Raw genomic sequence first — 23073 nt, forward strand, 5'->3', positions numbered from 1 at the left:
TAATAAAATCTATCTCAATATACTTATTACTTAATCTACAAACTATACTCTATAAACGATTTGTAATACCTAAATTTTACAAAGAGCCGAACTATACCATTGAAGTCTTAAAAGTCAACTAGCTCTTTAAGAAAACAAATCAAAGTTTACTACTTTTTTGCAGAGATCCTGTACAGGATAACAGACTCTTTGCAAAAAGCTTAATTCTGAAATAGCCTACAACATATAACTACCTATAATGTGTATATCATAATTCATAGTCCATGCTAATTTTTAAAAACATCAAATTTAATAAATTACTTATTTCCAGGTTATAGTTCATAGTTTTATGAATAATGAGTAACTCTTGTTATATCAATCACCCTGTACACCACTACCAGTATAAGTATTGTCTAAAACGTTTTGTCTCGCGTGGTTCTATTTACGTAAAAACATTTCCGGCGCCGTTCTCAACTACGGGCGACCGTGTGACGTTTTGATGAATCGACGAGCGTTAGTTTTTGTTTTTTTTTTTTGCTTCATCGTAAAAAAAAGCACGGTAAAACTCCATCACGACACCATAGGTACTGCTGACGGTCTTTGAAAAAGAGCGGCGCAAAGGGCGTCAATATACGAGTTAGACGGAAAATCGTTTTCGTTCGATTAACGTGTTCACGAAAATCGGACTTTTCCTGCGACTGAAAGCATTTCACGAAAGTCGGATGTGATATTTTATATTTATGTGTTACTTATACCTATATAAACTGCATTATGCGCAATCAAGTGAATCTACTGTACTAGTTTCTGTCACACGCTATCCATAAAACGCAGGGCATTTCTCGAATAAAATATGGGTCTGTACGATATATACGATACCTTATAATGAGAAATACAAAATTCTATCATTTTTACGTAATGCAATATTATCAGGTGATATTGTAGTTTGTAGTTAAAGGAATACATAGTTGGAGTGAATGTAACCCCGGATCTCGTGTGTGAAAAGGATAACATCGCAGTGGCGGGATTGCAGGGGATAGGATATCTTGTTCGAATATACTTTAAATAATAATGTATACGTAATATTACTTAGGTATTAACGGATTCGACCCACCGCTGACTCTCATAATATACAGTGATATGCACTTTCCGGTATAGGAACGCGTGCGACCAGCACTGAAAGTATACGCACAAGCACACGTAATCGCTGTGTACTGGAGCGTTTTCGGTGTAGTCGGTGGCGGTGCCGCAGCCACTGCAGATAACGAAAAGTATCACGCGATTTTTACCGTTATCGCATACTATTATTATCGCTGTACAGCAATCGTTGAGCGACGACTCCGGATTTTTGGGGGCCCGAAGACTGTGCAATAACGCTTGGCGGTCGGACGATTTGAATATAATATCGACCCCGCGCAGCCGGTCACCTGGCCCGCGTCCGCTGCACAACCCTCGGCAGGTACCCGTACACCTATGTAATATATTATACCACGGTAATGGGATACGTGTGAACGGAAACGCGTGCGAAAACACAAGGGACCTCCACCGCCACTGCTGTTCTCGCTCTGCCCGTTATAGTGGCGTGTCGTCATTGTGACCGTAGCCGCCGTTGTATAGGTATATGCACACAAACACGCACATAATGACAACATGTCGTCGCATTATCGTGCGCTCGCGCGTCCTAAAACGAAAGGGCGGACGGACGGCACGCCGCACACAATGTTAAAGACCATGATTGATGACGTTCAGCCGGAAAGCTCCAATGACAAATGACCGTGGCAGAAATTACAGAATGCCCTGCTGGCGACGACGACGACGGGGTCAGGTCCTGCAGGTCCTGTAGCACCGCCGCCGCCGTCTTATCACCTTGTCCGCTGGCGCAGAGAGATAGTTGCGTGTCCGGCACACTTCTCTCGTATATATATATATATCTAATATTAAATTGGTAGGTATGTGAGATTTCACGGCAGACGTCACGGGATTTGGGCCAATGATATGGCGGTGGCGGGGAGAAAAAAAAATAATTAATATCCTCTCTCGGACGAGTGTGCGGTTAACGACGGCACTTCTCGGGCGATAAACGTATAAAATAATTGCTCGAACGGTTTACTCGCAGAGTCACGTTAAAGTTTTACAATGCGTTTTCCGAGTGTGGGTGGGTGTGTGTGTGTGTGTGTGTGAGAGAGTGTCTGCGCGCCCCTGTGTTTAAGCGACAAATAGAAAACGCGTTAAAGAAAAAGCGATCAGACCATCAAGCGAGGTGTGTGAGTTTCTATACGTTCCTTATACATAATACTATACGCAGGTGGGTACGAAATGTCTGCCAAGAAGGTTTACCGTTTCAAGGCTTATAATGGAGTTACCCTTCTGCCATCTCGGATTAGTAAATCTCTACAAATTGCAGTACTGTTGTATATCGATAAACTTAACGATAGGGGCCCTATAATCTGGACTGTGTTAAAAGATTTTTGTTGAAAATCGATATTTTAAGTTGATCATAATAATATACGGTAATTTAATTATATAAATGCGATTAATGTACTTCTATAACAAAAAAAGGAAATCAAGAAATACTTTTTGAATTACAACATACCGAACACATCAACTACAACAGTAAAGCCGAGCCACAGACGAATTTTCCATCTTGGTAAAATAAGTTTACTAACCGACAACCGTGTTACCCTGAAGCAGATTTTTCCTTGAAATGAGGTACATCAACATTAATATTTAGCACTATATTTTACACAGTTTTTTTTATTTTTCAAGTGCGAAGTCGAGTTATACATCTAAAAATGGATTTTGATTCATCCAAAGTTAATAGACAAAAAAAACCACTAGACCGTGTTTAGTAAAAGTTATATCGATAGATTCCTTGAGACTTAGAGGGTGCTTATAGCTTATTTCTTCAACCCCTATAGGTAGTTTGAGGGTTCCTCAAATATGAGTTTTATCATCTCGCGAGAAAAAATGTTTTTATTTGTTTATTTAAAAAGTTGTTGTTGGTTATATTTTTATCCTAATTTACTATTATAATTAGTAAAAATATGACATATACATTTGTTGCAAATATATTTATAAAAAAATCGTTTTTAGGCAGAGAACGTTGTTTAGGGCAGCTAGTTTATTATAATTCTATTAGTTATAGTATTTTCATTAATTGTTATCTTTGTAGACAATGATATTATAACTATGTAAGTGAATATGTTCACCGAAGTACGACAAAACGATGGTGTGATATAAAATAAATAGTTATAAATTTGTTTAATATAAGCTTGACAATTTCATTGTATAGAAAATAGTTATATACCCAATTAGTGCAAGTTTCAAGTCTCTACCATTGATAATACATGTTTGAATAAAATATTAAATAACTAAAACCGTTAGATTTAATTTTATACGTAATAGCGGTATTACCTACTATTACACATAGTTATGTATTTTCGATATTTTTAAATGATAAAAAAATCAAAAGAATTTTGAAGAATTTCTTATTACTCTCTAAAGTATTTTGGCTGACAAAAAAAAAATTGTATCAACAGAAAAAGAAAAATGATTAATTAAGCAGTAAATTTCATACGTTTAAATTATATAGTGAAACGAGCCATTATACTTTAATATTTAGGATGTCTATACAAGTATAAAATATTGTGCACTCTCTGACATATATTAACATTATTCACTAAAATATTTAGTGAACATTGGAAAAATGGGTAATTTCTTTATAAATGGCAACAAGAAAACAAAATCAATTTTGTCACAAACTAGTGTTGATTTAATATTTCCGTTTTCCCCGCTTTTTTTGTTGTTAGTTTTTTCCGATTATTAAAAAAATAACTGTGCATTTTTTTTACTTCCTCCTCCCCCAAGTTTCAACGAGATAAAAATATTGTTTACACAAAGATGTGATGACTAGCACACGCATAAAAAAAAGTCGAATCGTTATAAAACCAACTTAATACTCCTATCTCCGCTCTTAATCTAAAATATAATTTTTAAAAAACTAGAGAAGTCAAACTGCTGTATAATAGGTGTCAAGTGTAATTCGTTGAGTAAGTATTGGTAACCTATCCCAGAAACCACTTTCAAAGTTGAAGATTTAAGAATTTTTTTTTTATAAAACGTATACAATGACACAAAAAATATTTAAAAAAAACACATGTCATTGTAAAACCTGCAATACATTCATCGCTCCGCTCAGAATCTAAATATTAATCAGACAGATTGCTTTTCCGAGAATTTTTAGTAACAGTTTTTTGACTTAAAGTTATAAACAGCATACAATTTTTAGAGTTAATTTGTCGAGTGAAAAGACACTGTCAGGTAGACTACGTTTTTGTTTTGAATAAAAAGTAACGTTTCTAGTCTTCAATTCACAGGACTATTTTTCAGTTTTCACATTAAAAAAATACCTGTCCTCTTATTATTAGGTATATTTTTTATAAATATTCATTGAAAATGCATCGTGGTTTGTAATTAATTGTTGATCATTATGTATTGTATTGATATCCATTGATTTAAGTTTCATTTTAGCATTAGGATTTTTTTTTATATACATAGTAGAGTGCGTATTATTAATATTTTAAACGTGATACTAGAAAAATATAAAACATACTATATAATTAAAAACGTACTAATTTACAATTATTTTTAAGCATGGCATTATACCCATTTTAACCATTACTGATTTAAGCGATGACATAATTTTCAGTTTTCCTTCAATACAAGTTTACATGAACAATTTGTCCGAGTATAAACCTAATTAAATAATAACGACATTAAATGACTTTGTTATTTAAATAAGCTTTAAGGGACTTAATTTTATTATATAATTAAAAATACAATAAAAAAAAATGTATTTTGTATTTTTATTCTTTATTATTAATACCACAGACTGGGAACGCACAGTATAATGATGTACGTGTGTACGTGTTACGTGTGTGTGTGTGTGTGTGTGCAGTATTTGCACTTAAATTATCAATTTATCATTTACAAATCGATAACATTTTGATTAAAATGAATTCGACGTATTGAAAATTAATTCACATTCATTATGGTTGTATAAATGTTTTAAGCTTGTAGCACGCGTAAGCGATAGTTTTCAATATTTCTACGTTTAAACACCATTAGTGTTTTTGATGTATAATTGTGAACGTGGTTGTAATTAATCACCACCAGTCAGAAGATCAAACACTGTAATAATAATTCATTATATTAAGGTTTATTTTATTACTCGTACATTTAAAATAATCATTTCACGCCCGCACAATTTAATACTATTGTATATAGTTATCCTAATAGCATATTTTACACATTATATTATAGTTTATAGACTATTAGTTGATAATTAAATATTTTAGCCTAAGTGTATAAAATAAATATTTATTTTAAAATGCATATTATCTACATTTATTTTCGAAAGTATCTTCCTATAACTGTAGAGGTCAATAGTCTACACATATTATACAAGTGCAATACTGCAGTGAGTAGTCACATATTAGATAGAATACTTGTTACGATCTAAACCAAAATTGGCTCCAGTGGAATTCAAGAGTCCGAGTGTTCGGTTGATTATTGTAATCTATGTTTCATTATAAGCAATATTCCTAACAAACCAAAATTTAACAGTATACAATTGACTTTTAACGTAATAATATTTCAACAATAGTAGTTTTTTTCAATTTTTATTCATAAAGGTACTTATAATCTGTTAACTAAAACAAATAGGTAAATTTAGTACATGGTAAAGGTCAAAAGTTTCACACGAATAATTTGTGGAGGAAGCTGTTCACTTACTGCGCTCTAGATAAAACAACAGTTTAAAAACAAAATGGGAATAATTATTAATGAGCCTTACAATGTAGGTATCTACGTGCATATAATTATTTGTATTTCTTAATGTTTTGTATTTTTTTTCTAACATTATAATATCGTATTTGTACTCGCAGATGGCAATTGTAGACCACAAACTGGGCAGCCAAGTCAACCTCAAGCCGGATCGCCCCTGGACTCAAACATCGGTAACAACAATAATAACAACAACAACAACAACAACAACAACAACAGCGCCATATCTCGACGAGGTTGGCGGGGCGAATGGCGGCGAACTGATCCGGGCACGGTGTACAGTTACATATGGAAAAGCAGTGATCAGCCACTCGGTGAGTTTGTGCAAGCAAATATATTGTTTAACGTCAATATGATATGGAACATTATTTAGCGTAATAGTGTATAACATAATATTCAGGAAGCTACTGTACACTTAACTACTTAACTAGTCTCAAATATTGGTCTTTAACTCTAAACACCTATCAAGTATAGGTCCTTAATATCATATCGCATTCACCTCTTCTCAATTCATATTAAATCCTTAATGGATCCCCACTACAACAGGCGATGTCATCTATAAGTACAAATAACAAGATTCATTCCTCGTCTGCCCTTTCGCCAGGTCACTACATATCCATTGACGTGAAGGTCTGTAGAGCTTTAGAAATTCTATGGTTTACAAAAAGAAGTATCCAAAAATTGAATAATGAGTATACTTTTGCCAAATGTTTTTTTTCTCAATACACTCTAAATCCATCATCAAACTATATTTTAGTTTGCGTTTTGTTACATACCGATACACTATATAATATCTTGTTATTTAATCTGAGTAGTAATAACTATTTATTTTCTTTATGCATTATTATAGTGCATAATTTCCGTCTTGGCGTGTACCGACTTAATAGAAAAAATATAAGTAAAATAAATAAATAATGTGTGTTTCACTCGACGGCGGCGAATTAAGGCTAGTAATGGTACTGGACAACTGCAGCAGGGCCGCAGTGGTGGCGCTCGTTGATGCCAGCTATGAATAAAAAATCGAGGGGCGTGGGCCGTGAATAAAACAAGAACTGAACGGAAATGCGTGTATTATCTTATACATGTATGCAATAGGTACACATATATGTTTATAATAGTATAATATAAATATGTATAGCTAAGCCGCTCACCTCACTACCGGATATATATGTATATATACACACAAGCGCGTAAATATATTATACATAACTGCTGGTACAACACTTCGCTGCTGTACATATTATATAGGTACGACTATTATATGCGCATTATTGATATGCATAATATTATTATACTTATTATTAACCAGTTGAAATATTAATATTTGCAATATTCGTGTTCGTGTGCGTGTGCAAACTGCTGCGTTCATCCAATGCTATACAATATGAATATGATATATCCATCAAAACCGTTGCGGGAGACGATAATATTATTATTATATAACAATAAGGCCAGGCTGCTCCTCTATAATATATTTTAATATATACATTATATCGCCAGTATTGTGGGATGAGTCGATATTATACGATAATGTTATAATATTTAATAATATAGTATATTATTATTGTATGTGTACAGTATAATTTGAGCTCTGGCGCGGCTTATTAATTATATATTATTATTATCCGAATGTTCGTTGTTCGTATATGCCGACGAATAAGTTTCGCCGGAAGGATAATAATATTACACTGAGGATCGCTCACCGTGTTTTCCAGTTTTCTCGTTTAACTAGTAAAACAAAAAGGGTAAATCCCATCGGTCCATCCAGTTGATATAAAGTAAAATATAAAATCATATATTATTATTATACATAGTATGTATACAAATACATACTGCACGTCTATAATAGACGACATCGTATAACACGAATGGGCATTATATAACTACACACAAATGCTACAGTGAGTCGTCAATAGTAAATTTGATTCACCAAAAACGAGCATACCTAAACGCTATTAATTACTAATAAAACTGTATGGCTTGAAAGATAACTTTAGAAACTTAAGATAACGTATACGGATAATAATAATAAGATGCCTGCAAGTTAAGGATATAATATATTACTATTTTAATTATTGTAAGGGTACCTACTGATGGATTTTACTTACGAACTATATTGTATATATTTTAGGCTAAATACATTTCGAGATATATGATATGGGACACAAGCGTCTCGTTTCAATCACACAGTGAATCTTGTATATTATTTATTCGGTACCGAGCATAGCTAAAATAGTAGACTGATTTAATTATTTTATTTTAATTTTGCAATTATATGAGTTCTGTATTCATATCAGCTAGGTACTTATAAATTAACCTGCCATTTAACAGAATAGAAAATAGTTTCGAGAAAATAAAAAGCAATAAATTAAGTTTAATGAATAGTTAGATATTGTTCTCAAGTATTTAAGTATATATATTATATAGAACAGTAGGAAGTAGAAAGCTAGAACTTTTATAATTTAATAAAATTTCAATTATTATAAACTGTAATTACACAAACAATATATAAAACTGAAATATTACTTATTTTAAAATATGTACCAATGTTTGCTACATACCAAAACGAAGAATAATTAAAAACCAGAAAAAAATATTATTTTAAATTATTACCTTAGTACCTATTTGTTTTGAGTTGCTGCAAGGTGTTTAAAATTTAAATGCAGTTTTTTAATGCTTTAATTTTTGTTTTTATTATTATTCATATTATATTAATAGACAAAAAAAACTATGCAGTGTTGTAGAATTAAGATAATTATGTCAGTATAAAATTATTACTGCCATTAAAAATACAAACTTAATTTCATCTTACGGTTTGGTCAATATAACGGTTAAAAATGTTCATTTAAGCCAAATAACTAATAATATTAATGTAAACACATAACTTATTTTATGCAAATACTTTTTGAAATAAATCTGTTATTAAATTTCATTAATTATTTTCAAATCATTACATAATATTTAAATTTTAATTCATTGTACACTATTACAGGATAAACAAATCCTGTTGACTTGTTATTAGTTGTGTCTAATGTCAAATACTGGGAAGTGGAAACTATCGATAGTACCTTAATTTTATAAGTGACATATTGAGATAAATGTCTTAATGTACAGTTTCCCTGAAACGTAATTACACGACGGCTGTCGTCTATAGTCACAGCAGGGAATTCACACCTTTTGACTTTAGGCATAGTATTATATGTTATTGTAAAAATCAATATATATTAGAGATGATCATAATATCAACATTGGTCTTACACAACATACATAATACATAATACATTTTACAAACGGTAATTTAATAATAACAAGACATATTGAATGCATTGGCCGGTTCGAATAGAGTTGTGCTAAGAATCCATCCATAAATTGAGATCGTGATGTATGTCTGGATTTATTGCTCTATCGAACCGACTACGTAAAAATTAACTCGGATACTTTTCTAGTATTATGCAAATGTACAATAAGATAAAACATAATTAAATTAGTAAAATTAAAAAATAATATATTTCTCTGCCGGTATTTAAATAATATGAAGAGTTCCATTAATACATCGACAAGACAGAGTACTTTCTTTTCTTCCGAAAATGTATCGATAAATAAAAATTATTAAATTGGTCTCAATGAGATCGCGAAAAAAACCAACGCAAATAAGTCCACAGAAAAAAAATCCTCCTAAAAAATTTAAATATAAATGAGAACACATGTAATTTTTAGGTAGTTAATGATACATATACAGTCATACAGTCAAAAAATATCAGTCTTAGATGTATTTAGTATAATATTATAAAACATTTATACAAAAATTGAAAAATTACACATCTATTATACAAACAATAAGTTGATACAAAAGAGGCAGTAATACTATAGATTAAAAAAAAATGAAATTATTTAGTCTGTGATAATACCTATAATATTAGTTTGTTGCTTAAGTTTAGTACAAGGGGAATGGATACCTACACACCAATAGAACTACTATTTTTATTTATTTTTTCATTTTATTAGCATCAGTTACTAGCTAGGCCTTTAGTTCTTATTATTATTTATGATTGTTATCAGCTGTTATCTATACTATGTACTGTTAAGTATTATGGTATAACGCTTTTTCGAATTTTCCGTGGGCTTTTTTTCCGCCTACCATAGTAAATATCTATATAGTTTTTAAAATATTTGCAAACAATTGACAAAATCAAAACAACTGATGATATTGATGTATAATTTTTTTTATTGATCTTGAGCCCGGCAACTGTGGCCATTAGCTATTAGTAGGTATTGTAGGTTTGTATTGATGGTTTGTAGGTTTTTGGAACGGTAGGGGGAACACGTGTGTGTTTGTTTTGGCAGAATTTCGAATGGGGCACCCGTAGGTTGATATATAATTATTTTGTATATAGTAGTGGTAACTATATGTCATAATTTATGTTGAAATCGTATTTAATTTTAAAATGTGCAATGACATTGTAGTATATAACTATATTATGTCATCGTGTTTACACTTTTAAGCCTCCCCTCTTAATCCAGGTACTCGTCACTGGATTTAGCGCCTTAATATTAAACCATAAGACACGGTGCGCGTCTTTCGACTAGCTGACTTTATAATAATATATCATGCTTGCCGCTTTGTAGAATATTATATCACGTACCTATATCATCATTGTGCAATAAAGAGAATGATTTCCGGCTACTGTGCGGATTGCTCGTGGAAACGAAAGGTATCAGAACCGTATAAACCTGAAGGCGAGGGTTCAAACGACTATGTTATTATTATTATTATTATTATTATTAAATAACGTCGGGCGGGTCGTGGAGTTAAATACCGTCCGGATTTACGTTCCGCGCGTATAATATGGGTTCGCCCCCCCCTCCTCATCACTATCCCCATCGAGCATACGCGTACCCAATGCACACGCACTGCGTAGATTATTCAAAAACTTCGGCATAGGTGGTGCATTTCATGCACGATCCGTTTCTGGTCGGCTGATTTTCGTTTAAACTTTACGAGTATAGCAAAAAAAAAAAAATACAACCCGAAACAGGATTCACGTACACACCACGCTGTCGACGTTTGAAATGGTTTTATTGTTTTTTTTTCCACACGTGACGTGACTTATCAGGAGCGGACGAGAAGCGCTATAACAAAACTTAGCAATTTAACACATTTTGTTCGTTAATGGATATTTTTCGTGCACCTTATATTATGCGTAAACTGTTTTTGAGATTTGTCGTAGGTCCCGTCACACAATTAATTTGTCATTCACACCTTTTTACTTTTTTTTTTTAAAACACATTTTTCCTCTAGTATCACATCTTGTTTGTTATAGATGAATATATGTAAGGAACGATGTAGGTACATATACACATATAAATCAGACAAAAAAAGGTAAAATGTCGAGAATTGATGAAAACAAAGGAACTTTTATAAATGGGTGTAATAAAAAAAAAGCAAACGGACCACCCGTCCCGTGACTTATTTAGTAAGTACGTAATACACCTTTTTCATTTAAAAAAAAATTGCATTAAATATATTCTAATAAAATTGTACGTTCCCCAGTCTGGATTATATGTACACAAACCTTGATTAATTCATACAAATATAGAGTATAGTATATTATTAAATGTATTTCTAACTAAAACTGTTGAAAAATTATAAATTAATTTTTAAACTACACTCATAAAAAACTATAATAATCAACATTTTACAATAAAATGTTAATACTCCCAATATTTTAATTCAGTAGTCGCGATTCACATAGCACTTAGGAAATACTTTACCATGTGTGATGTATGTGTTTCATAAATTGACTAATGTTTTATAATTATTTTAATAGATACACAACATGACTGATACAAAATTGACGTAGGTACGTTTAATTCCTTTTGATTAACATTAAATATGATAATAATGCGGTCATGATTTACGAAGGATTAATGTATGGAATTATCCATCAAAAATCATTAAAATGACGCGATTAGATAATCCATCATGTTCAGGAGCAGACGACATATTTGTCAAAACGTTGCTTTTGGCATACATTAAAATGGCTCGGGACTTAAATATACATTTTGTCAACTATAGCATAATAACGAGAATAGTAATAAAAATTCAATCTCTTTCACAAAGTTCTTCATAAACTATTTAAATATGCAGCTGGGTTTATATTATATATACAGGAATAAGTTACCTTGTCTGAAAATATTTATAAAACATCAGTTATTTCAAAAGATACTTATTATATTATAATATTTATGTGTAATATGAAACAAACAATTTATTTTTTATTTTGTAATAAACTGACTTGTATGATGTAGGTATCTATTATATTATTATAAAAAACAATATTTTATAACGACAAAAACGAGTAATATTCGAGTAATATTAAAAGATCTGTCATTGTTGGAACATAATTGTATTTTCAAATTGGTGAATAATTTTTAAATAATTTTGAAGTATTATTTGAAGTTTTGGTATAACAGAATACATTATAATATATTGGTTATCCTAATTCCTGAGATTTATAATTTACGATTTAAAAGTTCGTATTACAATACAATTATGATCAGTTGGACCGAATTACTTAGTTTATCTTAAAATGTATTAATATAAATCTGTGAAATCCGGAAACTCAGACATTTACTAGCAGTGTTCGGTAAAACATAGGTTTTATCTTACTCTTAAGTATTTGTACCCTTACCCTTAGACTTATGACTTATCTACAAATAATACAAATGTACTGTGTGGCTCTTAGATTTCAAACGCGGGAAAATATTTTAATATGTAAATCATTTTTAGCTAATAGTTGATTATTTTAAAATATATTATATTATTATGGCATTCAACGAGCAATGGCCAATTCTAGGGAACATAATGTGATGGAATTCCCGGAAACGTGTAGAAATGTACCTTAACTAACTGGAATATCATCGATTCCAACAGACCTTTTTATCTAAGGGAATAATGTATGTCGATTCCGCCAACATCGACTCCACCAGTCTACAACTCTAAAAACGACCCATCGATTCCGCCACTGAATCGGGGAAAAATAATCTTTCTGAACAAAAATTATAGTATGATTTTTCTTACACATCTATGTTATAAGTATAACATGAAATACCCGTGAATACCCGTAAAAAAATATAATTAAAATTTAATTTGTATTATTTTATGCACATTATATTGTATTTATTATTATATTTATTATTTATAAATATAATTATAGCATTTTATTTTATTTTATTTTCATACTTAAATGATCAGTAACTGTTGTATTAGTTTGTAGATATATATCATTACTATCATATGATATGTTATAAAGTACAAATACCCCATCTTTTATTTTATATGAATTTTATACATTTTATTTATAATATATCCATTTAGAGTTTTTATGTACCTAAGTGCCTTTATACTTGAGCTATTATTTCTAAAAAACATCAATTTTTTTAATTAAGTGAAATGTAAATATATTTTTAAATAAAGTTAAAGGAAGGAAAATGTTGACAGCAATAGATTGAGGTAAAAATTGGTATGGGTGGCAGAATTGATATGTTGTTTTTAGACTAGCCGCACTAGTGAAGTATATATAGTGGCGGATCGACAGGTCCCAAACGAACTATAGTTTAAGCATCATAAGGCAAAAAAAATGGTGTATTTCATTTGAATTTTCAAGTTTTTTGCAAAATTTAAATTTAAAAAGGCACTCTTAAAAATATGTTTTTAAGAATAAGTTTCAATTGAGACATCCATATTATATGTGAAATATGGATATTGGTGGAATTAATATCGTATTAGCGGGACATATATGCTCCAACACAATTTTCTGATAATTTATTATAATTTTAATTTAATGGGGCAATTTTTTTTTATTACTGCTAATAATGATTAAATTAAAATGTGATACAATTTATGAAACAAATCAATCCTTTATGTTTATTAAGCAATTGTAAACACTGTTAAATAAATAGGCGTAATATACGTTTATATTCACGTGAACAGTTTACTAGCACTTATTGACTGTAAGTGAGTGAGTCTTAGTATACTGAAGTTTAAATAAAATGCAGTTTCCACAGTCATATAGCTGTAAAAATGAATCAAAGTATTACAATTATACATTTTAACTATTATATTCGATATAGAGCTTCTTCTCCAAGTTGTTTATATTTATTTGATCAGTTGTTATGATAATTTTAAATTTAATTTTAACGCTGATTTGCTATTCAGTTACCATGGGTGTAATAATATATATGCATAAAACAAATTCATCAGTCTGCCTGTGAGATCGCCTGACATTAATTGATTTGCCATAAACATAAAGCACAATTCTATTGTATATATAATAATATTTAGGTACTTTTGGTATATAAACGTTATTATGGACAGATCTTTGATATCGTTATTTGTTTTAATTAGGATTATGTTGGGTCGTTAAGATAACAAATAATGAACATTTTGTTTTTTTTTCGTTGATGGTAATAGGTTCATAAAAACCAATTGTCTAGAAGACTTAGTCCGAGCTTTGAAAAGGATAAAAATTAAAAACGGTATACACTCGTGATATCTCCATAATATCACTCTAGGCACCCTAGACCGGAGGTCACCAGCTGTCGATTTTTACGGACCTTGATACACTTAATTCTTTAATATAGTTTTATATTTTTTAATTTTTATAATATATAATATCTATTATGAATCAAAATATTTCCCTATACTGTAGGAAAAATGCAGATGTTTAAAAAAAAATGTCGAGAAGTTGACTGATACACCATTCACACAATCACACTATACACGGATAGCACGAGTGATAGCGATACGAGTGATTATCCACTAAAGTCAATAATTTATAAAATTGTACAAGGTATGCCTATTACCTTGGATTTTGATTAACAGTATAGATGATCATAATTTTTCTTAACGACTTACTGAAAATCAGTTGTACCAACTTAACACCAAATACTAAGAAACTCGTTTAAACTTAATTTTTATCATTAAAACGTACCTAATATTTTCTCCATTAATAGCTTTTGTTTACAATTTATTGTAATATCGTATATTTATAAAGATCATATTATTTTAATATAAATGAAATGGGTATTTGTTTAATATTGTAAATGTGTGAAAAAAAGATTTTAAAAGGTTTTTGGATAGCAGGAAGTTTGGTAAGTTTCAAAACTTACCCTCACGGAAATTAGTTGATGACCTCTGCTCTAGACCATAGTCCATATTATAGTCACACCTAAAATATAGACAACTCAAAGTAAAATGTATTACTGTACGTTGGCATCCATGGTAACTAGCAAATAAATAATTAAAATAAATGGGTATATAAAACTGTACGATGACAATGAATAATCAACAAAACATTATTTTAATGTTTGTTTTTTTATATTTTCCTCGCTACTCTCGGAATCTAAGAACTACTTAAAAAGGTTTCATCAGTAGGATTACAATATACCAATGTATAGATAAAAAATATTTTAAAACTTCACAATACCAAAAGTGTCAATGATTATTGAAATCATGATAGTCGTATAAAAATTTGACTAGGTGAGTGTTATGATTATTTGTGAGGTAGGAGATTTACTGTTGTATACGTTTGTATGTGGGGTGAGGATTTGTCACTAAAAACCCTGTTGGTCACCCATGCGAGTTCTAGCGAAGCTGCACAGTGAACACTGCAGTTTACCCGCATCGGTCATCACACATTAGAGAACGAGGCCAACCACCACGTTACAAGTTGATATTAGAGATAGCCACTAATTTAAAATATTAATTTGTAAATATAATAATTTATATTGGAGATTTTAACTGAAAATACATAACAATGTAATATAGTTGTAATACGCTGAACGGTAATAACAGGAATGACTCGATGTCGTAAACGCTTATCAAAAAATATTTTCTATTAAAAATGTATTATATATTTATGAATCATAATAGTATAGTTTATTTTCTAATCCGCGAAAAATGTATTATTCATAACTATATAACAGCAGTGTATTATAAATTGCTATATTTTGTTGAGCATAACCATAACAAGATCATGGTTCGTTTTTATAGAACTAAAAATAAAAGAGGTCCAAGAAGGCATTTTCTAAAGATCGTTGGACGTTGATATTTTAAGACAGTACTTGAGAATAAATTAGTTGAGAGAGACTGAATATGTACGTGTCTACAGAATAGATTGCGTAACGACTATTATACATGTATAGTATTTATGAAATATTGTGTATATAATATTGAAAATTAAAATAAACGTGCAGGAATATTCTAAAAAAAAAAACCTTTAAGAGATACCTACCCTCTCCCTATCCGATTTCATTCACTGGGTTTAAGAATAAATGAATGTTTTAACTTTATTGTTATTGTCAAAGCCAATGAGTTTTAATAACGGTCCGACCATTTTTTTCTCCTTTGTATATTTTTCTACCGCCCGTGCTATGGTTTCTCTCGCCATACAATATAATAATAATAATAATAATAACAATATGTTTGTTTGTTGTCTCGTTGCGATATTATACACGCGCTGCAGGTTTGTCACCATAAGTATACACACTTATACGCATAATATAACACATCTCTCGTATCAGCTTTATAGTTTTGGCCACGGGACCTATAAAATCCCTTTGGCCTTATAGACGCAATTCTCGGAAAGATTCTGTATTTTTAAACGCGCGTTGTCAATTTCTCTCGAGATTAAGTTTGTACAATAATATAAAGAAAAAAAAAGAGAGGAACCACACGGTATTCCCCGGTGACCATGTTCCGAGCGAGTTTCTCGATTTATCTTATACTCCGGAACGCCACATCATACATAGTATTATAAACACGCGTAGGTAGTAAAAGGGTTTCGCGAGAATGTGGTGAAAATAACGCTGTGTTTTCTATTGCGAGTATATACATATATGTGTGTATATTGTATATATGTACGATGTACATACTGTATGTGTAGCCGTATGATTCGTGTCTCTAATGCAAGACTCGTTCGCTCTACCCTCATGTTTTAAATATTGAATTGAGCATTGTGTTTTCGTCGTCCACAACGAAAACGTTTTACTACGAAAGCTGCATAAAAACAAACAATAATGCTGAAAAAAAAATACAGGAAATGGAAAAACGGAAAAACTATAGATGAACATTGTGTGGTAAAACGACAAAAATATACATAATTTTATGCATATAATATTTTTGTTTATTCATAATCAGTGCTAGGAAGCTGAATTATATTTCGTTAGATACATGTTGGATTTTGAATTTTGCTTCGGGTATTCACTATATCGGTTTGAATCCACAATAAGGAATATGATAAGCATCTAAACAGGCTATACGAGATGGAAAAAAAATATAAAATATCGGTATAAAATATAAATACATTTCATCGATTTTGGTATTGAGTACCGAATTTAGAATATATTATTCCGTTTTATAGGTATTGGTTTTTTTTTTAACATGCTACATATCAATTTAGATTATTTTTGTAGCCCAGTGTCACCGGATATTTGTTTTATCAAGTCTTAACACGGATAGATGATAGGTACAATATAACACGATTATTTATTGTTTATTTTCTGTAGTTGACACCCCCACAGTAAGGATACTAAATGTTATGTTCAAATCCATATTTACCACCCATGTATAGTGTGTTGAACCGAGCATGCGAACACATATTTTCTCTTAATAGTGAGTTTATCTACTCAAAAACTTCAAATTCCGACTTAGGTACACCATAATTTTCAAAAAAATCATCTGCTAACAATTTATTATTTACCGTAAAAAAGGTTGCTACTCCTTGGAAAAAAAAGTTTGTATCGTGACGGGACACATGGTATCATAAATCTAAATAATTTAAAATAAGGTTCTAGTATACGAGTATACCTACTTAAAAATTCCAAAATCCGAATTTGAATAAATTCATTACGAAAAGTAAACATCAGGGAGAAGATTCTTAGCCAACCATCCTGTGCATATTTTTCTGTACCAACTGAAATCTGATTTGTAACATTTATGCACAACGGTGAACAGGGTATATCCGATAAAAAAAAATTGATTTTCACACTCTTATTACATTTTTATGATGACACTCAAAAATTTGTGTTTCAGGCAAAGCCGAGCTGTACATAATACTTGCCCTGTTGATCGGCATGGCCACTGTCATAGTCGGTTGCTGGCTGTCGGACAATTGTTGGTCACCCGAACCGGAACAACACTACACGATAGCGTGGCACGACCGGCACCGATGGATATGATCTAGTCCGCCGCTGTCGTTCCGGATATATTTCAATAATAATAATGGATAAAACATTTTGATTTACATTTTAACCTCGCGTTTTTCTATATTACGACGTATAGAATCGTCGACCGAAGACACTATTCAATCGTAAATCATCGTAGAGCGAACAACAACAACAACAATAATATAATAATGATATTAATAATAATGATTTTTGGTCGGAAGTGATGGGTAATTAATTAATAATATGGAAATTTGTGTTATCTGATCGTAACGGTTTCTAACGGAGATTTATCGATATCCATGACAACAAAAATACATAGACTTTTGTTTCGTTGTATAACAAATTGTATTTTCAGTCGAACCAACTACCGACCGCTGTTACACTTGTTTGTCATACACGCAATTCATATAACACAGTTTTTCATATTTTTATTTTATTTTAAATTACATTTTTTGAAAATAATATTCTACAGTCAAACTAATATAAATTATAATAACTCTATATAGACGTCTCCGAAATGAAAACGTTGAATTAATGTTCGATAACTATTAAATAATTAAATTCCTCGATTGTATTTACCTACGATCGTCCAATGACATGAATTCAATTACTGAATCACTACTTGTACATATTGAGAAGTGTTGTTTTGTTTTTATAATATCATGTTAGCGGTGTTGCCGATATTATAAATCTGAACTTTTAACATGTACATAAAACGTATCCTATTATCCAATAAAGAAATCCTTATTTTTTTTAAACTTTGTGTATATTATAAAGTGACCCATCCAACCTTACATTGCGTTGTGAACTTACATTTTATCATAATATGTAACCCTTATAATAATATATACGCATGCATTTGACCTTTTGGACATGCATCTTTCCTTCTAGTTGTCAATTATTTACATGATATACATATGTATATATATATATTATATGATCGTGTATACATTTTTGTTTTAAGCCTTTTATTAACTGTCAATTACTTACAAAACAAAAGGCATTAGTTTAAATTTCGATAGAATAGGATAAATGTGTTGTTATGAATTTTAAACAAAATTGTATAACTAACTTAATACATTATTATAGTAGTTATTTCATAAAAATATAGTATAGTGAATAGTACCTATTATTATTTAATTTAATCAATTTTTGTTTTTAAATACAATGAAATGTGTTCATTAAAACAATATAGAAAAAACATATACAATTTTTAATTTAAAAATCATTGTTCAAAAAATAATATTTACAACCCATTGTTTACAATTATGTATGTGTTAATAATTTATGGCAAAATATGTCACGATGAAAAGCTAATAAAATATAAATATGCTTGCTTCAAGTTGTGCCCAAATTAAGTTGTAAATCTACTTTAAGCTATAGAATATTTACCGAAAATATCGAGTAACTATATTATATGGAAAAATAATAATATTGTATTAATGTGTGCGTGTATAAAATATATATTTTTTGTAATGTAGAAAAAACAAGTTCCTGACTTCTTTTAATGCTAACATTTGGTATGAGTTATAGTTAATATTATTATCGTTTGTATTTTAGATTAATTTTTATAATATTTCCTACGTATTAACTATAGAAATTGTGTTAAAAGAACAAAGTTTAGGGTCTAAATATAGTATAAGACAGTTTTTCATAAAAACTAAAAAAAACATGAATATAGTACGTAATAATACTTATTGTAAATTGTAATTAGCATATATATTAAGCAATTAAGTCATACTTGTTTAAAATGTATTTAAAACCTGAAATAAACGATTAATAATATATAGCCAAGAATTTAGAGAATTATTGCATTTTTCTGTTGACTCCTATCCAATAACACCTGAAAATATAATAAATACAAAGGTTATGCATTTGATTTTATAGCTGGTTATTATATTTTTAATACTTTAAAAGTTTAAACTGAATATTTCAACTTGTTAAACTTTGTTTATCTATGTCGCCATATAAAAATATTTCAAAATCATATAAAAACAAAGCAACCGAGTAAAGCCTTAAAAAAGTTTTAACATCAAATTAACATTATTAAAATATTTGTATTAGTCATTTATGACCTAACATTTGTTTTTATTGCTTACATTAAAATTGTTTTGGCATTACAGAAATCAAGCTGACATTCTTAAGCATATATAGTATATACGTGTATATATGATATAAGTGATATTATTGTACACTTTAAATCTGTTTTTAAAAAACTTTCTTAGAAATTTTCTATTATACGGATAGAACTTGAACATGAATCATATTTAATTTTATTGATATAAGTTAATAATTAGATTAAGACAAAATATTTGTCTTTCTCTTTACATTATGTATATAATATTCAAGGAGCGAAAATTACTTGAAATTTAAAATGAAATAGAAATGAATATAGTTGTCACTGTAATGTAACGAATGATCCGAGGTTTAATATAAAATAATTAAATTAGTAGAAAATTATTGATTGCAGTTTGAACTAAAATCATTATGCTATAAAGGTATAATGGGAAGCACTGTTAGAGACATTATCATTTTTGTTTTCCTCATTAAAAAGAGGAACAATAAATTAATTGAAAATTAGATTTTTAATATTGGTATGAAAATGGAATTTTTTTTTGCATCTGAGCATAAACAAAATTACAATAGGTTATCAGACGATGATGGTTATAATAAATAACAAACATGAGGAGGCGTTCTGTGGAAATCACTTATAACAGTTATACTTCGAGAAATTAATTTAAATAATTTATATCATAGCCATCAAAAACTAATCAAAAAGGTAACAAATTATGAAAAGAAACAAATGTTGATAGTTATTTTACATTTTTACTAATGTTTAGTACAATGAAAACGGTTATAAGATTATCCATAGCCATAAGTCTGCATTAAATTATTTCATCTCTAAAATTGTATTATTTTCTCATAATGGCGTTGTTTTAAAGGTCACGTACACAATTCGATTATAGCCACCTTCTCCACTTATAAGGCTGGTATATGATGTTTTTGATAATGTACTATTTTAGTATTATTGTTAAAACGTGTATGAAACGAACTCAAGCAATTATATTGAATGTCAAGTAACAAAGTCCGATTGATGTTAAACAAACATTACTCGCGTAATACAATAATACGTTGCTGGAACGTTTTAAGGAATTACTATTGTTTTATAAATTATAATCATAAACAATAATTACGGTAGATAATGGTTTTGTAGGGCTCGAGGATTACGAAAACGCGGTCATACACATTCACGAGCACGCATGACATCAAAGAAAAGTTCACAGAAAAGAGACAGACCTATTACACCGAATTACTGCGGGTAGGTACCTATTACAATTATTTACAAAGTGCTCACAACCGGCTGAAAATCATATCGTGTTTGGACAATATTTCACGTGCAATATATATCGAAATAATTATCGTATGAGGCAACGGTCGTGCGGGTTTTTTTCATTTTTGGATATAAATTCGAACATTTCAGAGACAAGTTTAATATATTATTTTCAGAGTATAAAGTTTGTGTTATTGATGAATTATGAGGGGTAACGACGGTTATGGTCCACCTGGAATAGGATCCTCGTATATCAAAATTACATAAATTGGATTAAAAACATGAAATATATGGAAAATTAAAATAGTGAGTGTATCTAATAAACCTATATTAGTGTTTTACAGATTGGAGTATCAAAATTACTTTGCCCCATAAAAAAATATGCTAAGAATTTTTGTTTGCTAATTTTTTAATACTCGTATATATAATTAAGTATTTTACTAACAAATATATACGTCAAATCGATATAGTGAATAATATAATAGGTACAAAATGTTCAAAGTTAACATTATTTATTGATATTTGTTGGTGTTAATATATTGTAAAAAGATAAATATTTTTCTGTTCAACACTATCAAACGAACATAAAAAAATAAATCATCATTCATAGTGTACAAGATGCTTTATTTTGTTTTCAGCCTGTAGATGAATCTATCAACGAAATAGGAATTAAATAGAACATTAATATTGAGTCATTAATTTTTATAAAAATTAATTTTACGTCGAAATGGAATACGTGTAATATAATTTATATTACAACTCAATCTATAATCGGAAATGGATTCGTTGTGGAAACAATTTGACCGTGATGAAATAGTCTCTCCGTTGTTTTTCTATTTACAATCCGACAGTCTGCTGTCGTTCGCTATTTAATAGAAGCCGACTAGCGTATTTGGCAAGTTCATGTCGTTGAAACTTGTAACAGTTTAATGTTCTAATATTAAATTCTGTTACCGAGTACCTGGTGTCCAGGTGGTGTGTAGTCGAAAAACACGTAAATGTGGATGTACCGAAATCACCTATACACCGCGCCGGCCTACGGATAAGGTAATGGTGTGCTATTAAAATAAAGTTACCTATTGAAAAAAAGTGGACAAGTGGGTAACACTCTGCTACACGCGTTGGGTGTTTAGAAAAATCACTGCAAATTTTAATGGATGTGTTGAATTTGAAATTGATATTTAATCATTGTAGGTATACGAAAAACGAGTCTGAGCGAAAACGGCATGTTAGAGTATCAGCCAATAATATGACTAAGTACATTTTTTGATTAATTGTGATTAACGATTAGTTTGACACAATGAATACAATTTTATTGAAATTTTAAATGTCTGTAAAAACAGCTTAAAACGAGTAAAAAATACGAAAACTTATAAAATGAACATTTTCTGTAAATTTCAAGTATCTACGGTTGTTCGTTTTTAATTTATATCAAAATCAGAAATTTATTACATGAGAAATCTTTAGTTCACTGGTGAATATTCAATATATGGAAAATTTGAACTTCAGACGCTCATAACTATCAAATTCGATTTTCCGGTAAATAATTTTTTATGTTAAAGACATATAAACTTATGATGAATCTTGTAATTAATTTTCAAATCTTAGATATAAAAAGAAATATTTTTATGAATTTATAACTCAAAATAGTTGTATTCAATTTTCAAGAGTTTTGATTGAAGGAACATTTTATT

General features: G+C 30.0%; 1 protein-coding gene across 1 annotated transcript in view; it reads left to right on the forward strand.

The window, feature by feature from the left end:
• Nucleotides 1-18409, forward strand: part of LOC111026869 (sphingosine kinase B-like) — a 56854-nt gene extending 38445 nt beyond the window's left edge. Inside the window, exons 3-4 of the mRNA XM_022305043.1 lie at nucleotides 5922-6134; nucleotides 17915-18409. Coding sequence (XP_022160735.1) covers nucleotides 5922-6134; nucleotides 17915-18060 — 359 coding nt within the window. The 3' untranslated portion in view covers nucleotides 18061-18409. The remainder of the gene's footprint in view (nucleotides 1-5921; nucleotides 6135-17914) is intronic.
• Nucleotides 18410-23073: the final 4664 nt, after the last annotated feature.

Source organism: Myzus persicae, unplaced genomic scaffold (assembly GCF_001856785.1).
Source record: "Myzus persicae strain clone G006 unplaced genomic scaffold, MPER_G0061.0, whole genome shotgun sequence".
Classification (NCBI taxonomy): Eukaryota; Metazoa; Arthropoda; class Insecta; order Hemiptera; family Aphididae; genus Myzus; species Myzus persicae.